Source organism: Amia ocellicauda, chromosome 6, assembly GCF_036373705.1.
Source record: "Amia ocellicauda isolate fAmiCal2 chromosome 6, fAmiCal2.hap1, whole genome shotgun sequence".
Classification (NCBI taxonomy): Eukaryota; Metazoa; Chordata; class Actinopteri; order Amiiformes; family Amiidae; genus Amia; species Amia ocellicauda.
In genome coordinates, this window is record NC_089855.1 from 30486160 (window position 1) to 30512120 (window position 25961).

Here is a 25961-nt window from a genome sequence, read left to right on the forward strand (position 1 = left end):
CAACATTCATCCAGCATGGTCTACTAAAAGCCACTGTGTATCCCAGAAGTTACCTAAACCTGCAGTCAGATAGCGGATGATGTTTTGGTTTAATTTCTCTGTTGATGCGATCACCAGCAGGAGCGAGTGGGTTAGGGATTCTCCCTTTGGGATGTCAGGGAATCGTTTATGGGGATGAAAAGCAATTACATTCCTTGTTACTTTCCCTTGTACCAAAATGCACATTAGCAGGGTCATTTCCAAGTGACCGATGCTTTGTCGCTACTGTGGCTGGGCAAAGGGCATCCTTGAGCAGCCCAGCAGACCTGTCGTCTCTGAGAACTAGGCAGTGATTTATGCCTGGGCGTTGATTTGAGTCTTTGAGGTTGAATTAAGCTTGTCAATTAGCCCCATGTGCCAAGAGCAACAGCTTGGCATGAGGGTTAAGGGGACCATTTGACATTCAAACAAATCCCAACCTGGCTTCTTTTAGTTTTTTGTGCAGGGCCAAACCAACACAGTACCTCACAGCTCATTGCACAGGAGGTCTTTGGGGAAAAAAACATGCTCCTTCTTGATACTATGGGTTACTAATGAGGTACTGAGTCTTGCAATAGAAGTAATTGGAAGCTGGTAAATATGACTAGCCATGCCTTAAAGTGAGGACAAATGGTGGTGGTTTAGATAGAGGGTCCTGGCTGTTGATTCAGTTTTTATATTTCTTATCGCCTTGTTTGATATTAATCTCTTCCACAGGCCTTACTGCAGACCCATGATGTTGTGGCCCACGAGGTGTACAGTGACGAAGCTCTGAGAGTCACCCCGCCGCCCACCTCCCCCTACCTGAACGGAGACTCCCCGGAGAGCGCCAACGGCGACATGGACATGGAGAACGTCACCCGGGTGCGGTTGGTCCAGTTCCAGAAGAACACGGATGAGCCCATGGTATGAGGTGGCCGTAGAGAGTGAGAGTCTGGCCCTCAGATGCAAAGCCAGCCAGAGGGCTCCACCCATGGAGAGGACAGAGATAGTTTTTCCTCCTCCCACACAGTCGGACTTGGTGCTTCTCACTGTAGAGCTACAAGGTCTCCTGGTGTTTGTCTGGCTGAGCTCTTAACGGCTTGATTGGTTCGAGTCATTACTTCATACCTCTAAATTTAGTATTCTATCCCAGTCTTGAGCCTTTGAGGGGTTTATGTTGCATATTCCAAGAAGCTACCAGGCTCTCCAGCACTGAGAGTAAAAATCCCTGCTATTAGGAAGACCACTCCTCTCCTCCTTGGCATAAGTAAACACCTGGTTCTTTTCTGTTGCACAAAATAGTAAGATCTAAGGATCTGAATGGAGCCCATGTCTTCTCAAAAAGAGGAGCCCTATCATAGAAATAACATGAATGGTAAACCACGCCAAGCACGAAAAAAGAGGCACCGCATTGTTTGGTAGCTTTGTCTTTTGTAACATTGCATCACTCCGCCCATCGCCCCTGTATTCCAGTATTAAAACATCAGGCTAGTTTGTTTGATTCATTTGGCCAAGAAAACCATCAAGGTTGCCATTCCTACCTGCGCTGCATTTTTAATTATATATTTTTTTCTCTGTCATGTTTCTACCTCTCAACACTTATGTTAGTACCAGCACAATAGGAATACGATGTACGAGGCCTTTTCTTTCTGCCTGCTGTAATTTTGATGCATGTGCGATTTGCAGAGAAGGTACCGTGCCTGTTTAATAATGCACCTCTGTTGCACAGGGTATTACTCTGAAGATGAACGACCTGAATCACTGCATTGTTGCCAGAATAATGCACGGAGGAATGATACACAGACAAGGTAAGCATTTTCATCATAGTGGTGCAATGGCTTATGTTCAGCACAGCACGTCCAGAGGCAATTAGCACACACTCTCAGAAGTTGGCGCCACGGTGCCACTGATGCTCTTAGGGGGCGCTTTGTGTCCGGGATTCCCGTAGTCATGTTCTTCATCATGCCGGTGTGAAATAGACCGAGGATGTTTCATATATACAAACTTGTGTTTAATTCATCAAGTCCTAGATACTTTTGTCTTGCGTGTAACCCATGTGTTGCCAATCTTTCAACCATGAAAATCTGCAAGTTTCAAGAAACAATAGAAGAAATGAAAACCAGGACCCCTTTATGTTCTCTGTGGAAACCTTTTGCAATCGGTTGACAAGCTAGAATCATTTAACTGTACAAATGAAGGAGCAATATGGGCCAAATCGAACAGATTACCGATATTCTGTTGAGTGAAGCAGAGCACGGAAAAAAACGAAAACGTGCCCGAGGCCCTATAGTATCCAAATGAAATTACCAGGCAGTGCTCAGCTGTCATCTTAGTCTGCAATTTGAATCCTCTGTGATTAAATGCCACACTGCCTCAAACGTAATGCCATTTGTATTACTTTGTGTGTGTAGAAAAATAAAGAAGCTAACCTAACTGTGGAAAAGGTTACTTATCTACCGGCTGTTCCACCCACCCCACCCCCAGACTTTTTTCACAGAAGCATATTCCTGAAACAAGGAATATATAAACAGATTGCTCAGCATCAGAACTCACCGGCTCTTACTGCACTAAAATGTGTCACTTTTTTTTTTTTTTGCAGTGCATGATTCTGATGTACAGGCTCAGATACATTTTCATTTCTCCCCGTCGGTTTTGAGTGACGCATTCAAAGGACACAACTCCAAAGCTCAATTTTTAAAGCAAGTCGAAAGCACTTGTATAATCCACTGAGTGACACCAACAGGTGTCGCCAAAATAACTGAAACCAGAGGAATGGGAGTGTCTAGATTTATCGCAACATCTTCTGAGCGTCACTCCCTCCTGCAGTGTCTGTGGTGCATTGGTGGGGAAAGTGCTTGGGTCTGCTCTGCCTCTGTAGATTAAGTCCCTATCACACTGCAGCTGGAAATTCAACCACTGCCCTCATAATCTTGTGGCGTACCAGGACACGGCTGAAGTTAAAGTCCACTCCTTTGGTGACCACATACACACTGCTCCCCTTCACTGTCCCTTCTCTCACAATGTTACGTCCGATTACGTAGAATTGCTTTGATATGTGAATCCATATATCTTGGGGTCATGCACTTAGTGGAGCATTTAAAAGAGCTGTCATAGTTGCAGATTGAAGTTTATTGTAAGCCATATGGTTATTTCCCACAGATAATTTCAGTCAACACTTTTCCCATCGCTTTCAAATGTGCCTGTATAGCTGCTGGCTGGTGTTTGGGGGCTGCTGTTTCAAGATCACAGCCCTTGTTATCAGTCCAGTTGTACCCATGTGGAGGTGTTTCTGCCCTATCCCTCATGTGTCCCATTTTCCCTCAGGAACACTGCATGTGGGAGATGAAATCAGAGAGATCAATGGTATCAGCGTAGCCAACCAAACAGTGGAGCAACTGCAGAAGATGCTAGTAAGTACTGTGCCACACGTGATGAATAACGACATATTAGCAGCTTCCCTTGGGGATGAGCTTATACCATCTAATATACTTGATTCCTGGAATAAACTTTGAGGATGTCCTAAAAAAATAGATGAAGTTTAGTTTTCTTGGTTCCTCATATAATAATTATAATGGTGTCAAGGAGCTTTTTTTTGGTTTGTTTATTTTTTTTAAGAAAATTGTTCATATTTAGTGGATATATGTAATGCTCTGTGAATTTAATGACTGTTTTTTAATATATATACTTTTGTGTTTGTTTACGTTGTTACTGAATGCTTTCAAACATCTTTCTCTGCTTGAGTACTGCACAAGCTGTACCTGGGTGGTACAGACGCATCACATGCTGCACCAAGGGGGAATACACACACGTCGGGGGGATTTGTTTTTGATCTGTGTGTTTGTTTTTCAAACAGAGGGAAATGCGAGGGAGTATCACCTTCAAGATAGTGCCAAGTTACCGCACCCAGTCTTCATCTTGTGAGGTAATGGCCGAATCCATCTGAAATTTCAGTTTTTGTATGTTGGGTTTCTTTCTCCTTTCTCCTATTTTTTATTTTCCGTTTTAATGTTTCCGTTTTCTTTTTCAATGACCCTGTGACTAACTGCCTGCTGGTTGGCTGTGTGTTATGGCTTTCTTGGGAGCTCTGGTTCTCCCTGTGCTGTTCAAACTCTGCACACCAATTTCACAACCAAGACAGCGGAACCCCCCAAGATCACAGACCCCCCACTCACAACTGTCTCCACACGCCCCCTGCACTAACGCCAGTGCCCGCCGCTCGCTCAGCAAACACCTGCGGCCCAGTGTCATAGAAACTGCTTGTTTTGCTTCTCTCACTGGGGAGCGTGGCGTTCAGTATCGGCTGGATAACATGTAGCTTCTCCATCACTTTACATCGCTCCTTCATAGTCCTGGGATCAATCTTTAAACATCATGTTGTCTCTAGCTTAGATACACAATGCTGAAAACCAGTAATCAGAAATGGGTTCTTTAACATCAAATTGCTTATCCTACAGAGTAAAACCCGACACATGAATAGCTTGTTTCCCACAGAGATCTTTTCAATGCTGTTATATAGGGTATGGCCTGTATCTTTTATACACTGTGGACTGCAGATTATTCATATCGTTATGGCCAGTTATATTGAGTTCACTTCATGTGTTGTAAAGGTGTGAGTGAAAATATGAAAACCGGTCTTATTCCTGGTGATTAGACTGCTTTAAAAAATTGAAAAATATATATCTGTAAATTTAATTGGTCTTCTCTTCTTGAACAATGGCCTGCAGGATGGAGCAGGGAAAGTGCTGAAAGATGCTTCTGGTATATGTGCAGTGATCTTTGTGGTCTTTAGGTCCACATAGTGGTTTCAGGAGGAATTGCACATTGGCTGGGTATTTATTAGTCATCTTGAAAATGCTTTGAGAAGCGGTCGACAGCTGTGAACTGTCCCCAGTTAAAATGTTTGGGCAGAGGGAATATCTAATGGTTTGCTGGTAAAAATAAATAAATAAATAAATAAATAAATAAAACACAAGGATGAGCTTAGATTGAAAAGTTTAATATTGGACTGTAATGGAAACCCTCCATCAGTGTGTTTTTGCTGTGAAAAGCCTGCGGAGCTGCATTGGTGGTAGGGAACTATGCCGAGCTTGTTCACAGAGACTCTTGACTAAGTTTGTGTGTAAAGTGTTTCACCTGGCTGATTCATAATGTCGGACCCTGTGCGTTACCTTTCCCTACCTCAGCAGTCCAGTGTGTTTAGAGATCTGGACTCTTGTTCATTGGTGGTTGTTGTTTTATTTATTTTTTTAGTTTTTTGTTGTTGTTTTTTATAAACAAGACTGTTGTCTTTGTGTGTAATGGTTGATCGCTGTTGTATTCCTGAATTTTGTGTCTTATTTCAGAGAGAGTCCCCCTCCACATCCAGACAGTCCCCAGCCAATGGGCATACCAGCATTAACAATTCTGTTTTGGTAAGAATTCTAATTCCAATGCGGAAAAAAATATCCCAACTGTTTAATTTGTTGCCGTTGTTCTTGTTCACATTTATTTCATTTTTTTCCCTTTGGAATTCATGTCCTCCTGCACAATGGGACTATTGTAGAAAAGTAATTTACTCCAGTTCTTTATTTTTTTTTAATTATTATTTCTCATCTTCTGCTGAGTTGTTATGACTCCAGTTATGAATAAGGAAAGTTGTATATATTTGTAAATATATTATACATATATGTATATACACACACATACATATATATATGTGTGTGTATATGTATGTATATATATATATATATATATATATGTGTGTATATGTATGTATTTACAAATATATACATCTTTTTTTTTTTTTTACTTTACGTGTGTATGTGTATATATATATATATATTCTGAATGCAAAATACCGGTCAGGTATTTAGTCCACTTTTTATTTATTTTATTGAAAATAAATATAGCACTAAAGATAAATGGTTCAGTCTGAACCATCGTTAGACTTCTTTAGCCATCAAGATGTAGCTCAAGAGGAGATCCCAGTTGTTTTTCCCTGAACAGGCGAGCTCTGAAGCAGTGTAGTTTCCGCTCTCTCAGTTCTCAAATTGGTGTGCTCTCTGCTGCCGTGATCTGTGTTCAGTACATGCTCTGTAACGGCACAGGCTGGCCTAGTTCAGATGCACCACTGGGGGGGTCGCAGCTTGCTCTGCATTTCTAATGAAACTCATGGGGGGGTGGGGTAAGGTCGCATCTTAAACTCGTACAGACACAGAGTGCAAAAGGTACTGTATTCCACACACCTGCTGCCCAGAGCCCTGCCACGTTAAAAGAGAACCTTTGACACGCAGATCAGGCGTCTACGGCAAGACCCCGTGCCGGACCCTGCACAAGCCTCCACTCCGCCTCTGTATCTCAGTATGCAGGTCACGCAGTCACCATCGCTGTTGATAATACAGAGTTTGGAAGTGTTGAGTGAAGAGCAGACTGTCCCAACTATTGTGTTAAGGGGGTGAATTTTATTTTGGCAGGGCTCTGTCTGCGAGTCTCTTAACGGTGTTTTAAACCATAAATCACTTGTAATTGACCGAGAGTAATTTTATTTAATCGTTTTCCTTTGATAACTGAAAGGATATCAATAAGTGAAATGGCCCTGGTGAATACAGTACCTTCATTAGTAATGATGCTTACACGGAGTCTGCATCGGTTTCCTTTATTCGTACTTCATTCGGATGCTTTGGAAACGCTAATGTGTTTTATCTCTAAACAATGAAAGTGCTTAGCTTTGTGCAATTTGAAGAAAGATGGGGGGGGGAATAGATACCATGAAGAAACAGATTTAAGTATTGGTTTATGGTTTATTTACAACATAGTAATTTGCTTTTATTTATTTTCCCTTAAATATGAGAGGAAATCCCTTGTAACTCTGAAAAAAGCTTAACATACTAAAGACAAAGTGCTGTGTATCCATGACCATAGAAATAGGCTGATAACGAGCCTGGCCTCACTAATGCAAGCAGCTCCAAGATTAATTTAACCAAACCAAGCACAAAGCAGAGCAGACCTTGGCCTTGTGCATTGAGCAGAATCTTGATGCAGATGGCCAAAATCTATACCACGGTGGTAGAGACGGCAAAAAACAGATAACACCAGTGTGAGTTTGGGAGGGGGGCACAGCACTCATTCTAATACGTAGGACTGTGGGAGATTGAGGTGCAGTGCTGGACTGACTGTGCATGTCTGTGCTGCGGTCCCCCTCAGAGCGGCATCCTCAATAGACAGTGGTGCTACGTGGCCCTGGGTTTTGCCACAGGAGGCTGGCTAAGAGAGAGAGAAGGGGGGGGCTCTCTGCTGCTACAGTCTAGTGCTAAAGACGCTTGCTTGTTCTCTGCTTCTTCCAGCTTGCTGCCAACAGCCTGGCCTTCAACAGCCGTGTTGTATTGTTTGAAGCAGATGCATTTGGGTTTTGTTTTTTGGTGGGTGGGCAGCCTATTGTTCCATGTGTGTAAAACTGCCTTTCTTTGTGAAACACTTTGAGAATGTGAACCTTTTGTGGGCACTTTTCCCCAGTAAACATGTTTTTTTGTGTTTGTTTTTTCTTTCACGGGTGGGTTTTTCTCCACTGCAGGACTTGCCAGCGACTACCCAGCCGAAAGGACGACAGGTGAATAGAGCATCTCTCTGCACAGAGCCCATTTTTTGTGGGCTTTTGTAGCTAATTAGCAAACCACCACTCCTTCCACTTCCCCACCTCTCCCCTCATCCCATGTTGTGTGTGCGTGTGTGTGTGTGCTAGCCTTGTAGAAAACACTCTTCTATTAACCCAGCACAGCTTACTAATTCTTATGTGCTTTTAAGTTGTTGTTTTTTGGTGTCATTAACATCGTTGTAAATAACTGTCTAGGGACAGACTGACACCAGGCTGCACATGACAGGTGATTGTGCAGAGGGTGCCCTTGACATTTCAACTGTCTGTGCCAGAAGCTTAACTTCACATATAGGCCACGTGCAGGACATAAGGATACAGACAAAGGAAAGCACCCTATCTGTTATCACCTGGTGCATTGCCTTGGTACCATGGGCAGCACTTTACTCGGCCTAACTTCTAGCTGCTAACCATAGGTGTTAAAAGGTCATTTCTAAAGTGATGATTTTAAGGTTTGGTGTCAGTATGTCTCTAGTTTATTTCCAGCCTTGCTAAAAACAAACAAACAAGGGGTTCAGCCTCATACCAGAAGAACAGCCAGCTGCTTTCACATCCCATCCCCGCGTTTCCTCCCCAGTGTCCCGGCGTAGTGGGATTGAGACAGTGTGGACTGTTCCCATTAAGGAGACCGCTCTCCGAATTCTGACTTCTCCCACACCGTCCGCTGATGCGTTTAGTTGCAGACCCATGTAAAATACAAGGCTGGCTATCACTGTTGGGGTTTAACATCAACTCTCTCTCTCCCTCTACCTTTTGAGGACACTTGGGAATATTGCTTTAAAACTTTGCCTTGACAGAGCTGAGCAAAATATAAATATATTGTTTCAAATCAGTGAAGTTGTCCACCCAGCGTTTTGTAACAGGACCATAGAGTCTGCAACAATGCAGATCTGACACTGGTCCTCAGTAACACACAAGAAACTTAATGAAACGGTTGTTTTACGATTTGCAACACAATACAAGCAAGTTTTGAAAGTTGCAATAACCATCTTTTAAATCTTACTTTCAGTGTTCGTGTAGGTCTCAATCTAGGGTTACCAAAAACATGCATCAAGCAAATTCAACCCTTACTCATCTACATTTTTTTTTTCTTCTTTCATTTAATTTATGCTGCATTAAAAAATTGACATGACAGCTATTTTAATAACTGAAGTCTGCAGTATTGCAGACTAGCTTAGAACTTGCAGCTGGTCCTTTAGCTGCATTTAATATATATTTTTTATCAACCAAGTAGTGACATACATTTGGAACCATCACAAAGATTTTTATTTGTATTTCTCTACTTATTATAGTAGCTGTACACAATTATTAATGTGCAAATTTTATTGCCCACTCAAAGTGGTAGCAAAAATAATGACACCCAAAGCAGCTGTATTGTTACTCATCAGTACTTTGATCTGAGCCAACCAGTCTGTGAGATTGCTTTGAAAAGACCATGACAACATGACCAAGTGCATCAGACTGGAATTTAAAAAGTGAAAAATACTAATTATGGGTGCATTACCAATTACAGCAATGTGTGGCAACGTATATAGTTCCTTTATCACAACCCCACTGCTTAAATGTATGTTTCCATACTGTGCAAGAAACCTCAGGCACAAACCCATACCAGCACAAAGAGCATGATTTATGTTGTTTCTACACATCACAAAAAGGACATTTAAATTATATTTCTCAACTATATGCCTCTAACTGGTAGCTTAGTTGACCTTTTTTTTTTAAACACCAACTCAGACTGTCCACCAGGTGGCACGTATATCTCGTGTACCACCCAGGAATATGCCAAGAGCTCAGCGTCATCTGCTGATTGAAGCGAGACACACAGGCACAGTGAAAACAACCTGCAGGGACTCACTCTCACACAGCCTCCAGCCTCCAGATACATTTCTTTAATTTTCCCAAACTGGTGGAGGAAAAAAAAAGAACTAAGGATAGAAAAAAAAACTGGCACACTAAACTGACAGGAAAACCAAGTGCTTGAAATCCATAATTAAAAGCTTCTGTATCATTCCTGAAAGGCATTGCTTTAGAAATAGCAAATAGCTGTCCTTCATATTGCTTACAAATATTCTGCCACAATTCCATTTTTATTTTATTTTTTTGCATGATGTGTGTGGTGCTTTCAAATCCTAGATCTCGAGACCTACAAGACCTACAAAGGATAGAATTACACTTAAGGTAAGATTTAAAGAATGATTCCATAGCTGTAGACTATATTTAACGTGTGTAAACATATGCGTGTCTAAGCAGAAGGGCAGTGAAAAATGTCCTGTTCTATTCAAATATTCCATCGTAAGGGAACAAAATGGTGGTTTAATCCTCTATAAATTAGCTGTAGCTAGGCAGGCGCTGGTTGCTTTCAAAAAAAGTAAATGTGTAATCCATCATTCTATGAACTTGTCTTATAATGAGACTGGAGAACGTCATTTTGAAACAATGTGTACTGCAGTTTTAGTGAATAAATTTTACTTGTGTATGAGGCAGAATTAACTTTTTTCACTGCAATGACTAATTAGGCCCAAACAAGGTTTCCTCCAAAGGTGATATAAGGCTTTTCTAGTCCAGACAGTCACAAGGTATGGTTTTGCCCTTGAAGAAGAAAATAGAAGGACAATTTTGGAAACTCCACGTTTTACTCTTAATAATTTCTTAAACTGTGGCCTGGTTAGGTGAAACTGTCCTGCTGTAGTCACATCTTCAGTGCTCTCTCCCCACCCCCTCTCTCACCATTTGCATTTTGTCACTGTAAAAGGTATAATCTGTGCATGTTCACACAAACAGCATAGGAAGTGGCTGTCCTCATCCTGTTAACGTCCGCATTTTTTCATCTAACGCTAATGCTATTAACCCAAACCAGTGACCAGCTAACCAAATAAACCAAACAAACCAACAAAATAATTCAAGAGTGTCATTTTTGTGATGGTGGTGTCCTCTCGCAGATCTATGTAAGAGCACAGTTTGAGTATGATCCGGCCAAGGACGACCTCATCCCCTGCAAGGAGGCAGGCATCAAGTTCCGGGTGGGTGACATCATCCAGATCATCAGCAAGGACGACCACAACTGGTGGCAGGGCAAGCTGGAAAATGCCAAGAACGGGACAGCAGGTCTCATCCCGTCTCCCGAGCTCCAGGAGTGGTGAGTATTGGACCAGAAACAAATACAAATACAACAATTAAGACATAGTAATACCAAAACACTACTATGGCACATCTGCTTTTTGCTTTGCCAAGGACAGGGCACCATCAATTGGATCAGTATCCCATTGTGTAGCATAGTGATCCATTCCAGGTTTTCCAAGTAGCAGGCTCTTAGATTCAAGTGAAAGAAAAAATAATTAACTACACTGATGTAAGATTCAGTGACAAGCAGAGTAAGAGAACCAATGCAATATCAATTTCATTATTTTATGGAGTTTTTTGTTTGTTTTTTCGTCCTTCAGGCGTGTAGCATGTATAGCAATGGAGAAAACCAAACAAGAGCAGCAAGCCAGCTGTACCTGGTTTGGCAAGAAGAAGAAGCAGTACAAAGACAAATACCTAGCGAAGCACAATGCAGGTAAAGGAAATGCGGCAGTGGCCTCTTGCGATTTTGCCACAGGGTTCTGTCTCTCAGTAGGAACCTCAAGGTGTCATCTCAAGTGTGCATGACCGAGTTTTTACAGCGAAAGCAGAAAGGGTGCCTTGGGGTGGCGTAGCCAATGAGCGGGATTATGAGAGATTTGGGCAGGAGGTGACCTGATCGGTGAAGAGATTAACTGTGATTTTGTAATAGTCAGAGCAGCCCCTGATGTCAGGAAATGCTGAAACGGAAGATCAGTAGGTCATACTTCACTGCACTTCATGCTGCCTGCATTTCGGTTGACTGAATTAAAAATTAAAAATTAAATCCCATTCTGCTTTTGTTTTATTATCCGTTGGAGAGGGAAAGAAACAGTGCAAATCTGGAGAGCGGTTATAGGTGGCAGCTTTCTGGCATGTTGCCGAGTCTGACCCTGTTCTGTATTCTGGTCCTGAGTCAATTTGTGCCTTTTGCAATCCCTGCCTGGGACTCATATACACTGCTGTTTTCATATGGATGATTTATCCCCTTTATCTCTGGCTGGATGGAGATCTTTTTCTGTGTGTGATTGTATCTGTGCCCTTATCATTCTAAGCATGACATTTCCCCATGCCGGGATGAGAAACGAAAAATGAATGAACAGAACAGTTACATGCACGAGGATGCCCGTTTTGCTCATGCAGTTGAGAACTATTTGAGAATGACGTTTCTTGGAGGATCATGTCTAGTCCACTTCAGCTACATGGCTGAGTAGTTAGTTTGTTGCACTTGAATCAAAGAGTGAAACAGTTTTCCACTTTTCATCTTTATTTTTATTTTTGGTAAAAGTACACGGCAACAAAGGATTAACTTAATGGGACGGGAAAATGTCAGTCCAGCAATATTCTCTCAGATGACACCCATAGGTGTATGATGTCTGTAAACCAGACTTTCACTTCAAGAGCCACGAGGACCATGCTGTCCACAGTCCCGGAACAACATCGGTCTTGTATTTAATGGTTGTTCAAATCTTATAATGGATTTTTATATCGGAACAGACCTGTGTATAAAAGGGACCCGACACTTGGATTATACCTCCAGAGAAATCGATTTAAAAGCTATATGGCAGCATAGTGACGACAGTTCTATGGAGACCAGTGTCACATTATGACAATGGTGGTGGGGTGGCCTTGGATTGGCCAGTGTTGAAGAACTGGGGATGGAATATATAAATATTTTATAGCGAAACGGGGGTCTGGGTGAAGAGACAGACGAATGTCCGAGAAGCTGGGATTTTGTAGGATAATTGTTGTCAGAATGGGTCTAGAGCTACACTAGGTGGCCAACCTTGCACTGTTTCTTTCCCTGTTTAGCAAAGGCTTCAGCCAGTGAGACGGTCTTCCTCAGCTGTTTCTAAACGCTTGCCAGTGCACTCACCCTGCATGAGACCACCCCTTCTTTCTTTCTTCAATAATTTAAAATGATCAGTGTTCATTTGCCATGATGGTAATATTGCTTGTTTTCCTCTTAAGCCATTATGAAGTCAATAAACATTTTTTTTAAAAGCATGGGACCCTGAGGAATTTGACCACCATTGGACTGCTCAAGCCATTTTATTTTTTCTTCTAATAAATCAGCCATCAGTTCTTACAGATGAGTTAACGATTATATCTGTGTATGTGTGTGTTCATATATACGTACACACTTATGATGCTACTTCTGATCTGGTGACTTGAACTTCCTTTTCTTTGCATCACCTCTTGTATTTCAGTTACACAGAGGACAACAAATTTTCCATTGAAAATGTCTGTTTCACTGTATTGTTTAGGAAGATCTTTCATTTCATCATCATTTTATGAAAAGGAGAGAGTGAGTGCACGCTCCTGGGTGCCCCAAGGCTGGCATACATTAGTCAGAATGCATTGCTGTTTACTTGTACACTACCGATGAGTTTGGCTTAATGTCAAAGGATGCACTGCTTTAATTTAATGAAGAATTGCATGTCTGGCGATTTGAGGCAAACGAGTTTCCTCAGCCATATGCGTTTGTCAGAGTTAACTGAATCACGAAATGGACCAATGCGTGTTTACACTTCTGATAATAAGCATGCCCACGACAGATCGGTCTATCTGACTGCAGTGTTAATCGTTACATGATGTGAGTTTATAATTTGCTGTGTGATTTATAATACATGCATGTTAGCTTTATTGTGTGCATTTTCTTTAACTGCTGTAACTGAACCATATCTCAATGACCCCCCTGTACATTTTTCATGCCGTCTTCTCCCAATGGCCTCTCTGCATGTAAGTAACACACTCAGTGAAAACGCCTCTTTATTTGCTTCTTACCTTGTTCCTTTAGCCAGTTTAATTTTATTATTCTTGTTATTGTTGTTGTTGTTGTTATTATTATTATTATTATTATTATTATTATAATTATTAAACATGTTTTGTTTCTGTTGAAGTTGCTTGGAACAACATCGAACAAAAACAAAACGAGACTCCAGAGACTAAGCTGTTCAGTGTTGGTGTGGTTTTATCCCCCACCCCCTAACCCCTCCCCCAACCCCTCCCCCATTTGTTCTGGTGTGACAAGAATTAGTTTCCTGTTAGCATCAATTAGAGCCCAACATCACTGCCTACATTATTCATACAGAACACTTTTTTGTCAATGTAGCAAAAGAGGTCTTAAAAACTCCAGTGTGTACAAATCCCTGTCACAGCAGTCCTCTGGTTTTCATTCCTCCTTGCACGTTTATGACAGAGCCCTGCCATATTCAAATCAACTGCCTTGATATGGAGAGTGCAAGCATACAACACCACACACCACTCAGGCATATATAAACATTGGCCATTAATGACCAGTCAAGGGCGGAGGTACCTGCACGGGCAAGACCTTGAGAGACATGTTAATGTTTTCCACTGAATTAAAAAATCAAGCTATTTAAGGTTTTGAGAGGTGGAAAGTAGAAAGTGTATTGGAAAGCACTGTGTGTATGTCTATAAAATAGGAATATATATGAATAGAGATGATTAGATCTCCAAATTTAACTCACCATGTACTTTGAGAAATCATTTGTTTTCTCCCTCTCCCTAACCCTCTCCCTTCTCATCCCACTACGTTATTTAATTTTTTTGCTGGTTCCCCAGTTGCCCCTCTTGTTTCTTCTGTATTTACCCATTTTAGTTTCCCATATTAGCACTGCAGAATTCACATGTAGAGAAGTGCTAACAGGAAATATACATAACCTATCCAACAGAATTAGTCAAAACATTTGCAAAAACCAGCCTGAATACTGAGGTTTCAAAAACAAGAATGGCCTAACTCATTTCTACAATCTGGAAGTAATATGTATTAATTTGCGTTTAAATCCAAATAGATTTTTTTTTGTGTGTGCAGAAGATTGCATTAATGCATTGTTTTATTGGAGAAGTCTAGCGTCTCCAAGGAGACAAATGATGACCAAACTTGCTTGCATCATTAACAAAAGGATTAGAGCCACTGAGGACACTGGACACTTCCCCGCAATGTCACTTATTGTATTCATATGGAGTTGGACTGAGCCTAGCAGTTCATTATTTGAACTCTAATCAAATCTTCCCTAAGAAGACATTTCATTAATTTCCATAGAGGAAGGAAAGTTAACCTATATAAGTACCAAAAAATTAAACTGGTTTAAAATTAGAAACTTGTGATGTTCCTTTGAGATTTCAGTGTTGCGTTCGGGACACGTCTTCAAAGACCACAACAGATTTTTGAATCTGCTGTGTGACTGCAAGGCTTTTTAGTAATAACTGTTTATGCAAATGCCTAGAGCCTGATTATTATAATAATTGTGATAGACCTGGTAAATGTGCACATTAGAATTAGATTTTCTATGGGTTTCCTGTGAATTATTATTTTCTGCTGTTTTTGTTTTTGTTGCCTTTTGAATAAGGGTGCTCATGCAGTAACTGAAACCTTCATGAGCACTCGATTTCTCTTGCAGTTTTCGATCAACTAGATCTCGTCACGTATGAAGAAGTAGTGAAATTACCAGCATTCAAAAGGAAAACACTAGTCTTATTAGGTAAGTCCCAGCTCTTGAGATTCGGGGTCTTGTCGCAGAGTATCTGGCCCAATCCAGGCTTCCAATGCTGTCCTCTCTCTCTGTCCCTGGCAGGTGCGCATGGTGTTGGCAGGAGACACATTAAAAACACACTAATCACAAAGCATCCTGACAGATTTGCCTACCCCATTCCACGTAAGTGACACTGTGGCATCTTCTCTGTGACCCAGAAGCATTAAAAAATAGCTTTAAATACAGCGTTGAGAGGAGGCCAGTCGACGCATCGTGCTTGTTTGGTGTCCATTAATAAGTGATCCAAGGATACTATAAACATGCACTGTCCTTTATCAAAATCTGAAAATCTCAACCATTAGTTAGCACTGATAGGTTGAAAAGTATTCATGCTCCATTAACAAGGCATTCTGAGTGGGCATTCCTTAATACTACTAAGATGGTCCAATGTCAGTTTGCTTTATTGCTTTCTGGAGCTCTCCTTTTAATGAGTAATAAGAAAAATTACCAAGGGATATTTTCCTTCTCATCGGTTTGTGTTGCATGACACACATGGAGCCCTGCCCCCCGAAACAGCTCCCTCTCCCTCTGCACACCATCAAAGTCTGTAATGTACTTCTCCAGTCAAAACAAAAGAAGAGCAAAGCAATACAGATTTCATTTAACAACCAGTTGACCTTTCAAGGGAGAAACTCAACAGATTTGTTTTCAGATTTTTTGTTTTTAGATTGTTTTTAGAAGGAATCTGAATAGGCCCTGTTCACCTGAGCTTTCTCATTTCAACATGAAAGGCAACCTTTGCCCTGATGTGCAAACCGATATTCTGACATGATTGTTTATACCTGCCAAGGCCTCTCAACCTAAGAACTTCATTCACAGTGAAGTGGGTTTTTCTTTGTTTTTCTCTAAAATGAATCACTAAACCCCCCACCCCCCGGCTACACTGCAAGCCCCATATGATTTGTTCTGAAAGCTGGTGGGGTCAAGTAGAAGATCGCTGTTTGCTGTTGTGTAGGCTGATCAAAGCAGCAGCGCTGTGTGCAAGAGAGGCCACATGGTGGCCAAACAAAAGGTTTGACTCATACACAGGGGCCAGCAGGGTTGTGTTCTGCCTGAAGCGATAATGAGCGCTGTCTGTGTGTCTTTAGAGTCATTAGCTGCATAATCCAAACAACTCCCCCCGCAACCACCCAAAAGAAAAGAATACTCGGCTTTACTCGGATACATGCAGTGGTCAGGGTGCACTTATCTTCTGCAGCCTCATTTACAGTGTTTCACTGGGGGAAGGGTACACAGATTTCTTTTTTTTTTCTCCTTAATTTATTTTCCCTAATCATAATCCTAATGAATGCCTTCCTAAATATGTGGGTCAGTGTAAGCAATTTTGTAACTACTGTGAGAGGTCAGCAGGTTGCAAGGATAGGATCATTGTTTTTGGTAGCAGGCACTGTCAGTTAAGAGAGTGTTTGATCACGTCAGGAGATGAGGATTATGTAATTGTACCGCTTATGTTCTCAAGTGTTGGTAACATTACCCCCCCACCCCCTTTAGACACAACCAGACCTCCAAAGAAAGACGAAGAAAATGGCAAGAACTATTACTTTGTATCACACGACCAAATGATGCAGGACATCTCTAACAACGATTACCTGGAGTACGGCAGCCACGAGGACGCCATGTACGGGACGAGGCTGGAGACGATACGCAAGATCCACGAGCAAGGGCTGATAGCAATACTAGACGTGGAGCCACAGGTACCAGCACTCGCCACAGGGCTGCCTCTGAGGGGCTTTAGCTTCTGGAGAACAGGCCAGACCATGAGTGGAGTTTAAGCCGGTCTTGTGGCGCAATGTTCGGTGACTCACTCAGTTGTATCTTATGTCGGCCCATTTAGTTCAACGGGATTTGCCTGATGTAATAGAATAGATTCCCTTGAACTCTTTTAGCATTTCAACTATGTATAGGAATGGGGGGGGGGAAATCCTTCTAACCCACGTTTGGTAATCATGACCCTCTCTAGATTTGTGCACTTGTTGTCCATTCAGCCATTTAGTCTTGGGATTTTGTGTATTTCAATGTGACTAACCACTTGTGTTCTACATAGATGAGCTAGTTTAAGTGGTAACTTCTGATGAAGAGGCCATTATTCTCAAAACTCAGTCTATAATGCATATAGTGAAGTGCTTACAGGGCCTGACACAGCCACATCGCCAGCAGCCTGTTATAATGATTGCATTCTTGTTTTGCAGGCCCTGAAAGTCCTGAGGACGGCGGAGTTCGCACCCTACGTCGTCTTCATCGCCGCCCCTACCATCACCCCCGGCATCAATGAGGTGAGGCTCCCCCAGCTGCCCCTGCATCCAGCCACAGCCCTGCCCTTCACGGCTGCCTCCACAAACTGCTGGCACTGCTGCACGCGCACTGGCATGGTCCAGGTGGCTGTTAGAACACAGTCTGCCACCTCATATTTTTCAAGTTTTCAGTTGGGGGACTGCAAAGGGTTAAACAGCAGCAGCAAAATGCAGAATAGACAGGTGTGCTGTCTGATAGATGCCTTACCTGGATTTATTCTTATATTGATTCATTTGCTGAAAAATGTACAGCAATTAGGGTAATTATCAAAATACAAAATTCACTCGCAAAACCCCCCGGAATGGTGAGTCTGTATGATGCACAAGGCAACCACATAAACGGGGTACACGTATTAATTTGAGTTGGTCTCTTCTGCACAGTGCAATACACTTTCGTATAGTAAAAGAAAAACACTATTTGCAAGGTTGTATGGAACTGCATGGGAGCACAGCGGAAAGACCAGGTACAGAATAGGTATAAGTGGCTTCAAAGCCCCAAGAAAAAGCTTTAAAAGCTTTTAGACCAATTGTCAATGATTTATGTTTATATAAATGCATGTCTCACTGCAATACGCACACTCTCATATGCTCTAGCACTGATCTGCTGATGTTACAGATTTTGGCATCTGGCCTCTCTGTCGCTACCATTCAGACTTCCAGTATAATTAAATGACAAGGCCTTGTACTGCGAACAATACAATATAAACACATTATTAATAATAATAATAATAATGCTTCTTAGTAGTGTTACTTTTAAGTACTGCTACCACCAGGTTTTCAAGTGCAACTCTCACTCTAAAGTGTTATTGTATGGCAATTATTTATCTTGGGTTAAAAGCAGTAACAAACAGTAGTAACAAAACCAGTTGAAGAGAACTGATCTTAATTATTTACCACTGCATGATTTTCTTGATACATACTGCTCCCTGCCCAGTTCTCATCGTTAATAACGAGTTCTAATGAGTCTATGGCTCGAATACATTCCGTGTTGTGTTGCTCCCAGTAACCATTTCTGTAGGTATGCATTTAGTGCTAATGCATGTAATAACTGGGCCAAGTTAGCATTTTCCTGCCCATAGTGGGAAATTAGACGAGTAGTTGAAGGCCCAAGCACAGTGTAATGTGTTCCCATCAGTGAACTGCAAACCCCTTCCAGAAGAGCTTCTCCCCACAGTGGCAATGCTTTAGTGGCCCAGATTCACCCTTTATTCAAGTGCCTGAGTGACCCCTCCATGCAGGCTGTCATATATCCACTCTTTTCTTTTCTATACTTTTTTTTTCCTGTTCTTTTTTTTTTTCATTTTGCATTCTGTTTATATTTTAATTTACCTCTCCTCTGTGTGTGCTTCCATTTTATTTTCTTGCATTCCCTTCTCATTTTACTCAGCTTCCCAGGTGGTGCAGAAAATTGCCTGTAAGTATTGAACTGGAAGCTAGTGTGTGTATATTAGATTTGCCTTCTGTTTTTAAGTGAGCGCTATAGTCCGTGTTTGTCAGTGGTCTTCTATTCCTGTGTGTTGCTAGATCTCTGTACTCTACATCTCTCTGTGTCTTGTGTATTACCTTTTAATTCCATATATATTTTTTATTATTATTCTTGAGGAAAAATGTAATTGCAAAACATGATACAGTTAAACCTTGGCTAAGAGGGATACATTGGGCTTTGATTGTGAGGGGTTGTATTACTCTGGGGTCTTTTTCTTTGTTTGTGTGACTGTTGGTGAATTGGGTGCTGAGGTTAGGCCGGGTTGGTGTGGACAAACCTGTGACATCACAGCATGTGTCAGTCTTAGTCTCCCCCAGATAAATGTTTGCAAATGGAAAGAATCATAGAAGACATCGAAGTTTGGTGTGCGAAATTAACCCAACGGACACAACAAAGAATGAGTACACAGACATTACACTATATTTCCATATTCACTTCAAAAAATCCAGGTTACCTAACACAACCTGGGATCTACTCTGCACAAGGATATGCAGTTCCTGCTGTATATTTTGATGCTCTGGTTACAATATCTCTTCTATTGTATTCACTCGCCACCTTGCATTTGAGGTTACTAATCCAGGGTTTCCCCACAGAAATTAGCATAGGCATGGTGGTCGGTGTCAGATTTGTTGACAGGGATGTGGGTGGGGCCGACGTAGCGGACAACAGCAGGGGGTGGAGCGAGAGCAAGAGCGCTTCAAAACAGTGTTTTTTTTTTTTGTGTTTTTCAGCATCTCACACTTATTTGGCCAGGCAGCACCGATTTTTACAGTTCTGGCCTTAAGATAGCTGCGGGAAACCCTACTACTCTCTGAATGTTCTGTAACCTTTTCTCCTCTTCTGCAATAGACAGGTTATTGGTTGAGGTCATGTTTAACAGTGTAGCTTGGACATTCAACTTTTCACATGTCCTAATTGTGCTGTCACTCAAAGGAGAAAATTCCTAAAGACAGCATTTCAGTCCATTCAAAAGCAGTCTTCTGGTGTCTAACTCGTTTCCTGTACTCCAGTCCTGTTCACACAGGCAGTTCTACCAACCACACTGAAAAACATCGAAACCAAGACTGAATTTAAAGGGCTCATTTGTCACTGGAAGGATCATGCGTATGCCATTCAGGATCTGGGAAAACAAAGTTTGAGGACCATGACTAGATAGTGTTGGGTGTGTCTAGAGCAATGAGGGCCTTCCTCTTTCTGTCCCAGTTCCTCTTTGCGCCCTCTCACTCATTCTCTCTCTCTCTTTCTGCGTCATACCCATCAGGATGAGTCGCTGCAGAGGCTGCAGAAGGAGTCGGAGATCCTCCAGAAGACGTACGCGCACTACTTCGACCTGACCATCATCAACAACGAGATCGACGAGACCATCAGACACCTGGAGGAAGCCATTGACGTGGTGTGCACAACGCCCCAGTGGGTGCCTGTCTCCTGGGTCTACTAGACCCCCCTTCCCTCCTGGCCCACCCCTCCCCCCAACCCCACCTTTGCAATGCATCTCTGCAGAAACTTCATCATTCCTTGGAAAAGAAATCACCTCAGACAGTCAGAAAAAAAAAAAAAAAAAAAAAAAAAAAAAAAAAATCCTCAGTGTACATGACCTGCAGTCAATAGGTCTCGGCCCCTACAGACTACCTAGACGTAGTGTTGCATAAAAAATAAATAAATTAAATATTGTCATGTCCTTATAGATAGGAGGCAACATTTTATAGAGATCTTTTAAAGAGACAGTATCTTATTCAACCAATTAATGGATGGATTGACAAATGAATGAATCGGTGCATCAATCACTGGCATGGAATGAGATGAAGCATACACATCTATCTGTGCATCTCATATTGTGCTCTTCATTGATACTGGGTTTAAATCTGAGCATATCTAGTTACTGCACAACAGATACTGCCTCCCCGGTGTACCACCCACCTCTGGGGCAGCAGGAAGGCACAGGAACACTGCAGAGTGGACTTAACACAATTCCTCTACACCTCGTATATTTGATTGAACATCCCTTGAAATCAGGAAGGTTAAACACTATATATCCATGTGTGTGTATATATACTCATGTATACATATATATATATACCTTCATCCACCAGTGGATTGGCAATGGTTGATGATAATATATTTCTCTCTATATATTTATATATATGTGTGTGTTTATGTGTATAACACACTTTTTTTTTTCCCAGATACTTATTTTTATTAAAAGTTATTTTTTACATTTTTTTTTCTTTTGTGCACAATGGAAAGGACCCTCCCTCTCACAGATACTGTCTCTCTAAATAGTTACATAAATGTTTTAGAGATTTGAATGAGGTGTATTGCATGTGGACATTCGCAAGCTTTCATGCTGTTGGTGTGATCAGTGTCAAACTACTGTTATCTACAGCAGAGAACATTCCATTCGTTTGGAAGACAAAACGCACCCAAGGGGATTAAATATTAATGGAACAAAAAAAAAGTACACCTATGCACATCCCTTGCATTTTGGGCAACTTTATAAACAACTGATTTTTATTAATCATGTAGTGAGATGTGTTTGTAAATTGTCTCGATTTAATTTGTTGTAAGAAAAAACGGGGGGAGGGGGGCGATGGGGGGAGAAAATTTTATCCGGATTCGCCATTTCAGAAATGTGTCGTCTGAGAGTATTAATGTTTTAATTAAGTTTAATCAAAGGACAAATGCTGATTTTTATTCTGTGTGTAATTGTTTTAAGGAGGTGCACACATTTTGCAAGTAAAACAAAAGAAAAATGATACTTTGCAAATGGAGAACCAGTTTGTGCATCAAAAACAAAAAAGCTATGTACATGACAAACTGTTTACTTCAAACTGCCCTGTGTAAATTCCTCTGCAAATGACAAGCAGCTCTTCAGTATGAACAGTTTTTTAAATATTTCCTTTTATGTGTTCAATGAGTAAAATCGCCTTTGATTCATCTGTCTGTTTGCACACTCTTTCCTGGTGTCCTAGCCTTTTCCAGGATATACACCGAAGTACATTTCCCCGAGCGTGTACAGTAATAATTTCCTACAGAGAGCAGCACTTTAGTGTTTACATTAGTGTCAGACGAGAGAAGCTCCTCCGATGGCCGTTTTACATTGTTGTTGCAGTGGGTTGTTGATTATTTGTATGATGAAACTTCCGTTCTGTAAAATGTGGGCCACACGCTTGACTAAAGTAGTACACATTTGGTGAGGATGAAGGGACACCACAGGTGATTCCAGGCCTGTCATAGCCAGGTACAGTCTACCCATTCTCCTTTTATAAAAAAAAAAAAAAAAAAAAAAAAAGAATAAACCATATTGCCTGACTTTTGAGGTTGTTGACTTAAACTTCTAAGATTGTTTTTTTTAACCTTACAAATTAGTTTATTCAAAGAAAAAAAAAAAAAAATTGTTCAGATCAGAGCGACAGCCTTACCGAGCTCTCAGTGCCATTTCCCAGCATGCTGTGCAGGCACGCGGGCTGATGTTCCTTCAGGCTGCTGGATTCCTGTGCACTGTGACTCAGCCGGCCACACCTGTCCTCTGACATACACCATCACATCTCAGAGGCTGCGGTCTTGCCAGGGCACACTGGAGGAGTTCAGCCCGCAGCAACAGGAGACGCACATTCCTGAGTGGAAAATTACAAAGTATTAACCCCACACAGGTAAAGCAATCTGTGGTCGCCGAGCGATTAATTCACGTTCAGCGTTTGCCCCCCTGCATCTGAGTCACACGTGGTCTTGTGTTTTGAGAGCTGTGTTTTTCCATTTTTGTCATGTCGAGATGGTGGTTACAACGTTTTAGATTAGGGTTTTTCAATTTCAGACAAAAAGACATTTCCTGCCAATATGATTAATAACCCTGTCTATTTATTTTTTTAACCAAATGTGCATCATATTACCTCACATAAGAACTCAATGTATAAGTATCTTAAAAGAAAATCCCCCACATGCCTTTCAGTATGTTCTCACAGGGAGAGACCAGGACCTCTGTCTGCAGCAGTAAATGCCACTAATGGCAACCCTCATACAAGTCCTGTTTTTCTATGAAAATGAGAGGTACAGAACAGGGAGAAGAAACACACCAGAAAGATCTAGGAATGTGTGAACTCATCACTTTCATCAAGACTGTGTGGGGAAGAAATCTAATCATAAAAACCCCAACAGAAGGCTTGGCTTGTGTTAAAAGTGCAGAATTGTAAATTGTAGAAGAGGAAAGGAAAATTTGACCTATTCAAGGTTGCAGTGTTCTAGTGAGACTTTTACAGCCTGGAACAGAGGAGACTGATCACCAAAGGTATCGATCAGCTCAAGCCAGAGGGGCTCCTCATATAAATAAAATGGATAAATGGAGTGAGGATGTAGGGACACTGATGGAAATTGTCAACAAGTACAGGGTACCACAGATTATTGAAAACATCTTCAATATACAATAAGTGAATGTTCTATAATAAATAAGATTACCAGAGCAATACTATTGCATACTTAAAGATTCACATCTGAATATTATAGTATGATGGCTCTAACAACAGATTATTAAGGAATATTATGTTAGAGAATAAGAGGGAATACTATAGAATAATGTAGTTTACCAGAGAATAATACAGACCACTATAAAATCCTATGGAATACTATTGAAATACTCTATTGTACTACATAGTACTACAGATTATTAAATAATATAGGTTACAGATTGAGACTAATGTAATACGAATGTTAGAGACTACATAAATATTAAATATTGGGAGTTTACCAGCAAATAATACAGACTGCAACAGAATTCTATAGATTATTAAGGAATATTTTACAATGTTAGAGATTACCAGAGAATAATAGGCACTAATAAGGAACACTATGATATTACAGAATACTACATAGCACCATAATACAATAAAGATTACTATAGACTAGTGGGGGAAATCCAGCATACTGCAGAATACTAAACATTACCGAATAGAGGGATTGGTACATTGAAATGTACGAAACACTAAAATGCTGCCATCCTTACCCTTTAGTCACGTGTATTGTTGTATGAAGTGTTCCAGAGTAACAATACTCTATACCTAGCAATAGTTAGGTGTACTTGATACAATCTTAGTCCTTAGTAGACTCTTTAATGTAGTTTTCCTTTATATTATATAGATTACATCTGTAGTAGTAATCCACTCTCCTACACACACACAAACTTTTCAGATCCGTAGATATTTAACCGTTTTTAAATTTTACGTTCCCAAAGAAGAGTTTTTGTTTGTACATCCTGTACTATCACAGCAACTGGCTGTTTTTAAGTGCAGTCCTCACCCTCGCTACACAATGAAAGAGTGATGCTATCACAGCTGGCAAGTGTAGAGGAGTTTGGGGCATGTAAATTGGCAGTTTTCCAAACCGATAGGAAACCATGATTTTTATTTACACTGTGATATATCAGATGCACTGTGGACATTTGCACAGTAGAGGGAGGGGGGGGAAAGACTGGAAACTAACTCCATTACAGGCAAGTTAAAGCTTTATTACTCCATGTTTTAACTGTTAATGAGCTGGAATCTTTACAGTTTTCTCTAGGCAGGACAGCATCCAAAGATAAAAGCATAGTTTAATGAATAATTCACTTTGTGGGTTTCAAATGAAGGGGACACTACTGTAATGATTCAGGACTGGATTACAGCAGGCGACTTGATCGTGTACTTTAGTATAGTGGAAGGAAACCTGCCATTATCAAACACAATGGAAAATCTGGTTTTGTAGTTGCAGCACTTTAGAGCGAACCAGGACTTGCATAAGAGATCAATGACACAGCTGGGTTTCAGTGACTAAATTTTCAGGAGGAAACTGAATATGGGAGCATCCTGCAGTCAAATGCATAGTAGAAGGTTGGGAGGAGAGCAGCAGGTCCAGGCAAGGGTCTGTTCATGAGTGAAGGGAGGTCTGGATAAGCTTGAAAGGATCTGATGGCAACAGTCCTGGCACAGTTCAGGTGTAGATTAGGAACTGGTTAAGGTAAGTGATGAGAATAGCACACAGATAGGGTATGAGCAGCTGATGTTGACTGAGGGCTTACTGCTGACCTTTTTCTAGAAATCTTACTTCTCATGGGTTGAATCTAAAATCTGCCTGCTATTCCCTATTTTCCTTTAAAGCAGTTTGAAAATGTCTATGCATAACTATAGTGCAGTTCCCTCAGCTGGGTAATACTGTATACAACCTATGTGCCACACTACATACATAGCAGAAAATATCTGATCCTCTGTCAATAATGATATACCTGTAAACATACAGATGACCAAGCCAAATTCAATGAAAGCTGAACCAACTTGCTGGTCAGTCAGAGATCAATCGCATTCATGTAGCGGGCGAATCTACAGCAGTGATTCCCAACCTGTGGGCCGCAAACATATTTAAATGCTTTTAAAATAGCAATACATGTTTTGTTAAAAATAATATTATCCGTCTTGGAAGGTTGGTTCCGTCTCCAGACCTTCGGAGGTTTTGAGGGTTTGTCACGGTTTGACAATCACATCTTTTGTTTTCTCTTGTGGATAGAAATTGGCTGCATTTGAAACTGCATACTACCCATACTGCCCATACTACATACCAACATCTCAACATTACTGTGGTTAGTAAGCAGCTCCGTACGAAGTTCATTGCAATTTACCCATTATTATTATTAATCATTATATACTGAAAAATATATAATGTTGACACAAACTGTAGAAGGGACTCTTTTTCTTTAGTTAACCCAACTATTAAGGTTACTGTGTTCCAGTGTCTCGTATTTACTATTTCAGTATAGTTGTCTTTTTTTATGTTACTGAACACCGGGGTTTATTCATCAAGGATTTTACACCGTTTTAATACCGATTCGTTATTTCCGACACTAATTTTCTCTATTGAATATAACACAAATTAAAGATAAC

At 41.0% G+C, this 25961-nt stretch overlaps 1 protein-coding gene across 17 annotated transcripts in view; it reads left to right on the top strand.

The window, feature by feature from the left end:
- caska (calcium/calmodulin-dependent serine protein kinase a) overlaps positions 1–21996 on the top strand; it is a 234381-nt gene extending 212385 nt beyond the window's left edge. For 6 of the 17 annotated variants that reach the window (XM_066706832.1, XM_066706831.1, XM_066706836.1 and 3 more), the window contains 14 exons: positions 736–924; positions 1730–1808; positions 3325–3410; positions 3854–3922; positions 5343–5411; positions 7550–7585; positions 9761–9805; positions 10567–10763; positions 11068–11183; positions 15154–15234; positions 15328–15408; positions 16777–16979; positions 17475–17558; positions 20324–21996. In XM_066706832.1, coding sequence (XP_066562929.1) covers positions 736–924; positions 1730–1808; positions 3325–3410; positions 3854–3922; positions 5343–5411; positions 7550–7585; positions 9761–9805; positions 10567–10763; positions 11068–11183; positions 15154–15234; positions 15328–15408; positions 16777–16979; positions 17475–17558; positions 20324–20500 — 1512 coding nt within the window. In that variant the 3' untranslated portion in view covers positions 20501–21996. The remainder of the gene's footprint in view (positions 1–735; positions 925–1729; positions 1809–3324; positions 3411–3853; positions 3923–5342; positions 5412–7549; positions 7586–9760; positions 9806–10566; positions 10764–11067; positions 11184–15153; positions 15235–15327; positions 15409–16776; positions 16980–17474; positions 17559–20323) is intronic. The other 11 variants (XM_066706835.1, XM_066706841.1, XM_066706844.1 and 8 more) reach the window with 6 other exon arrangements.
- The last annotated feature ends 3965 nt before the right edge of the window (positions 21997–25961 follow it).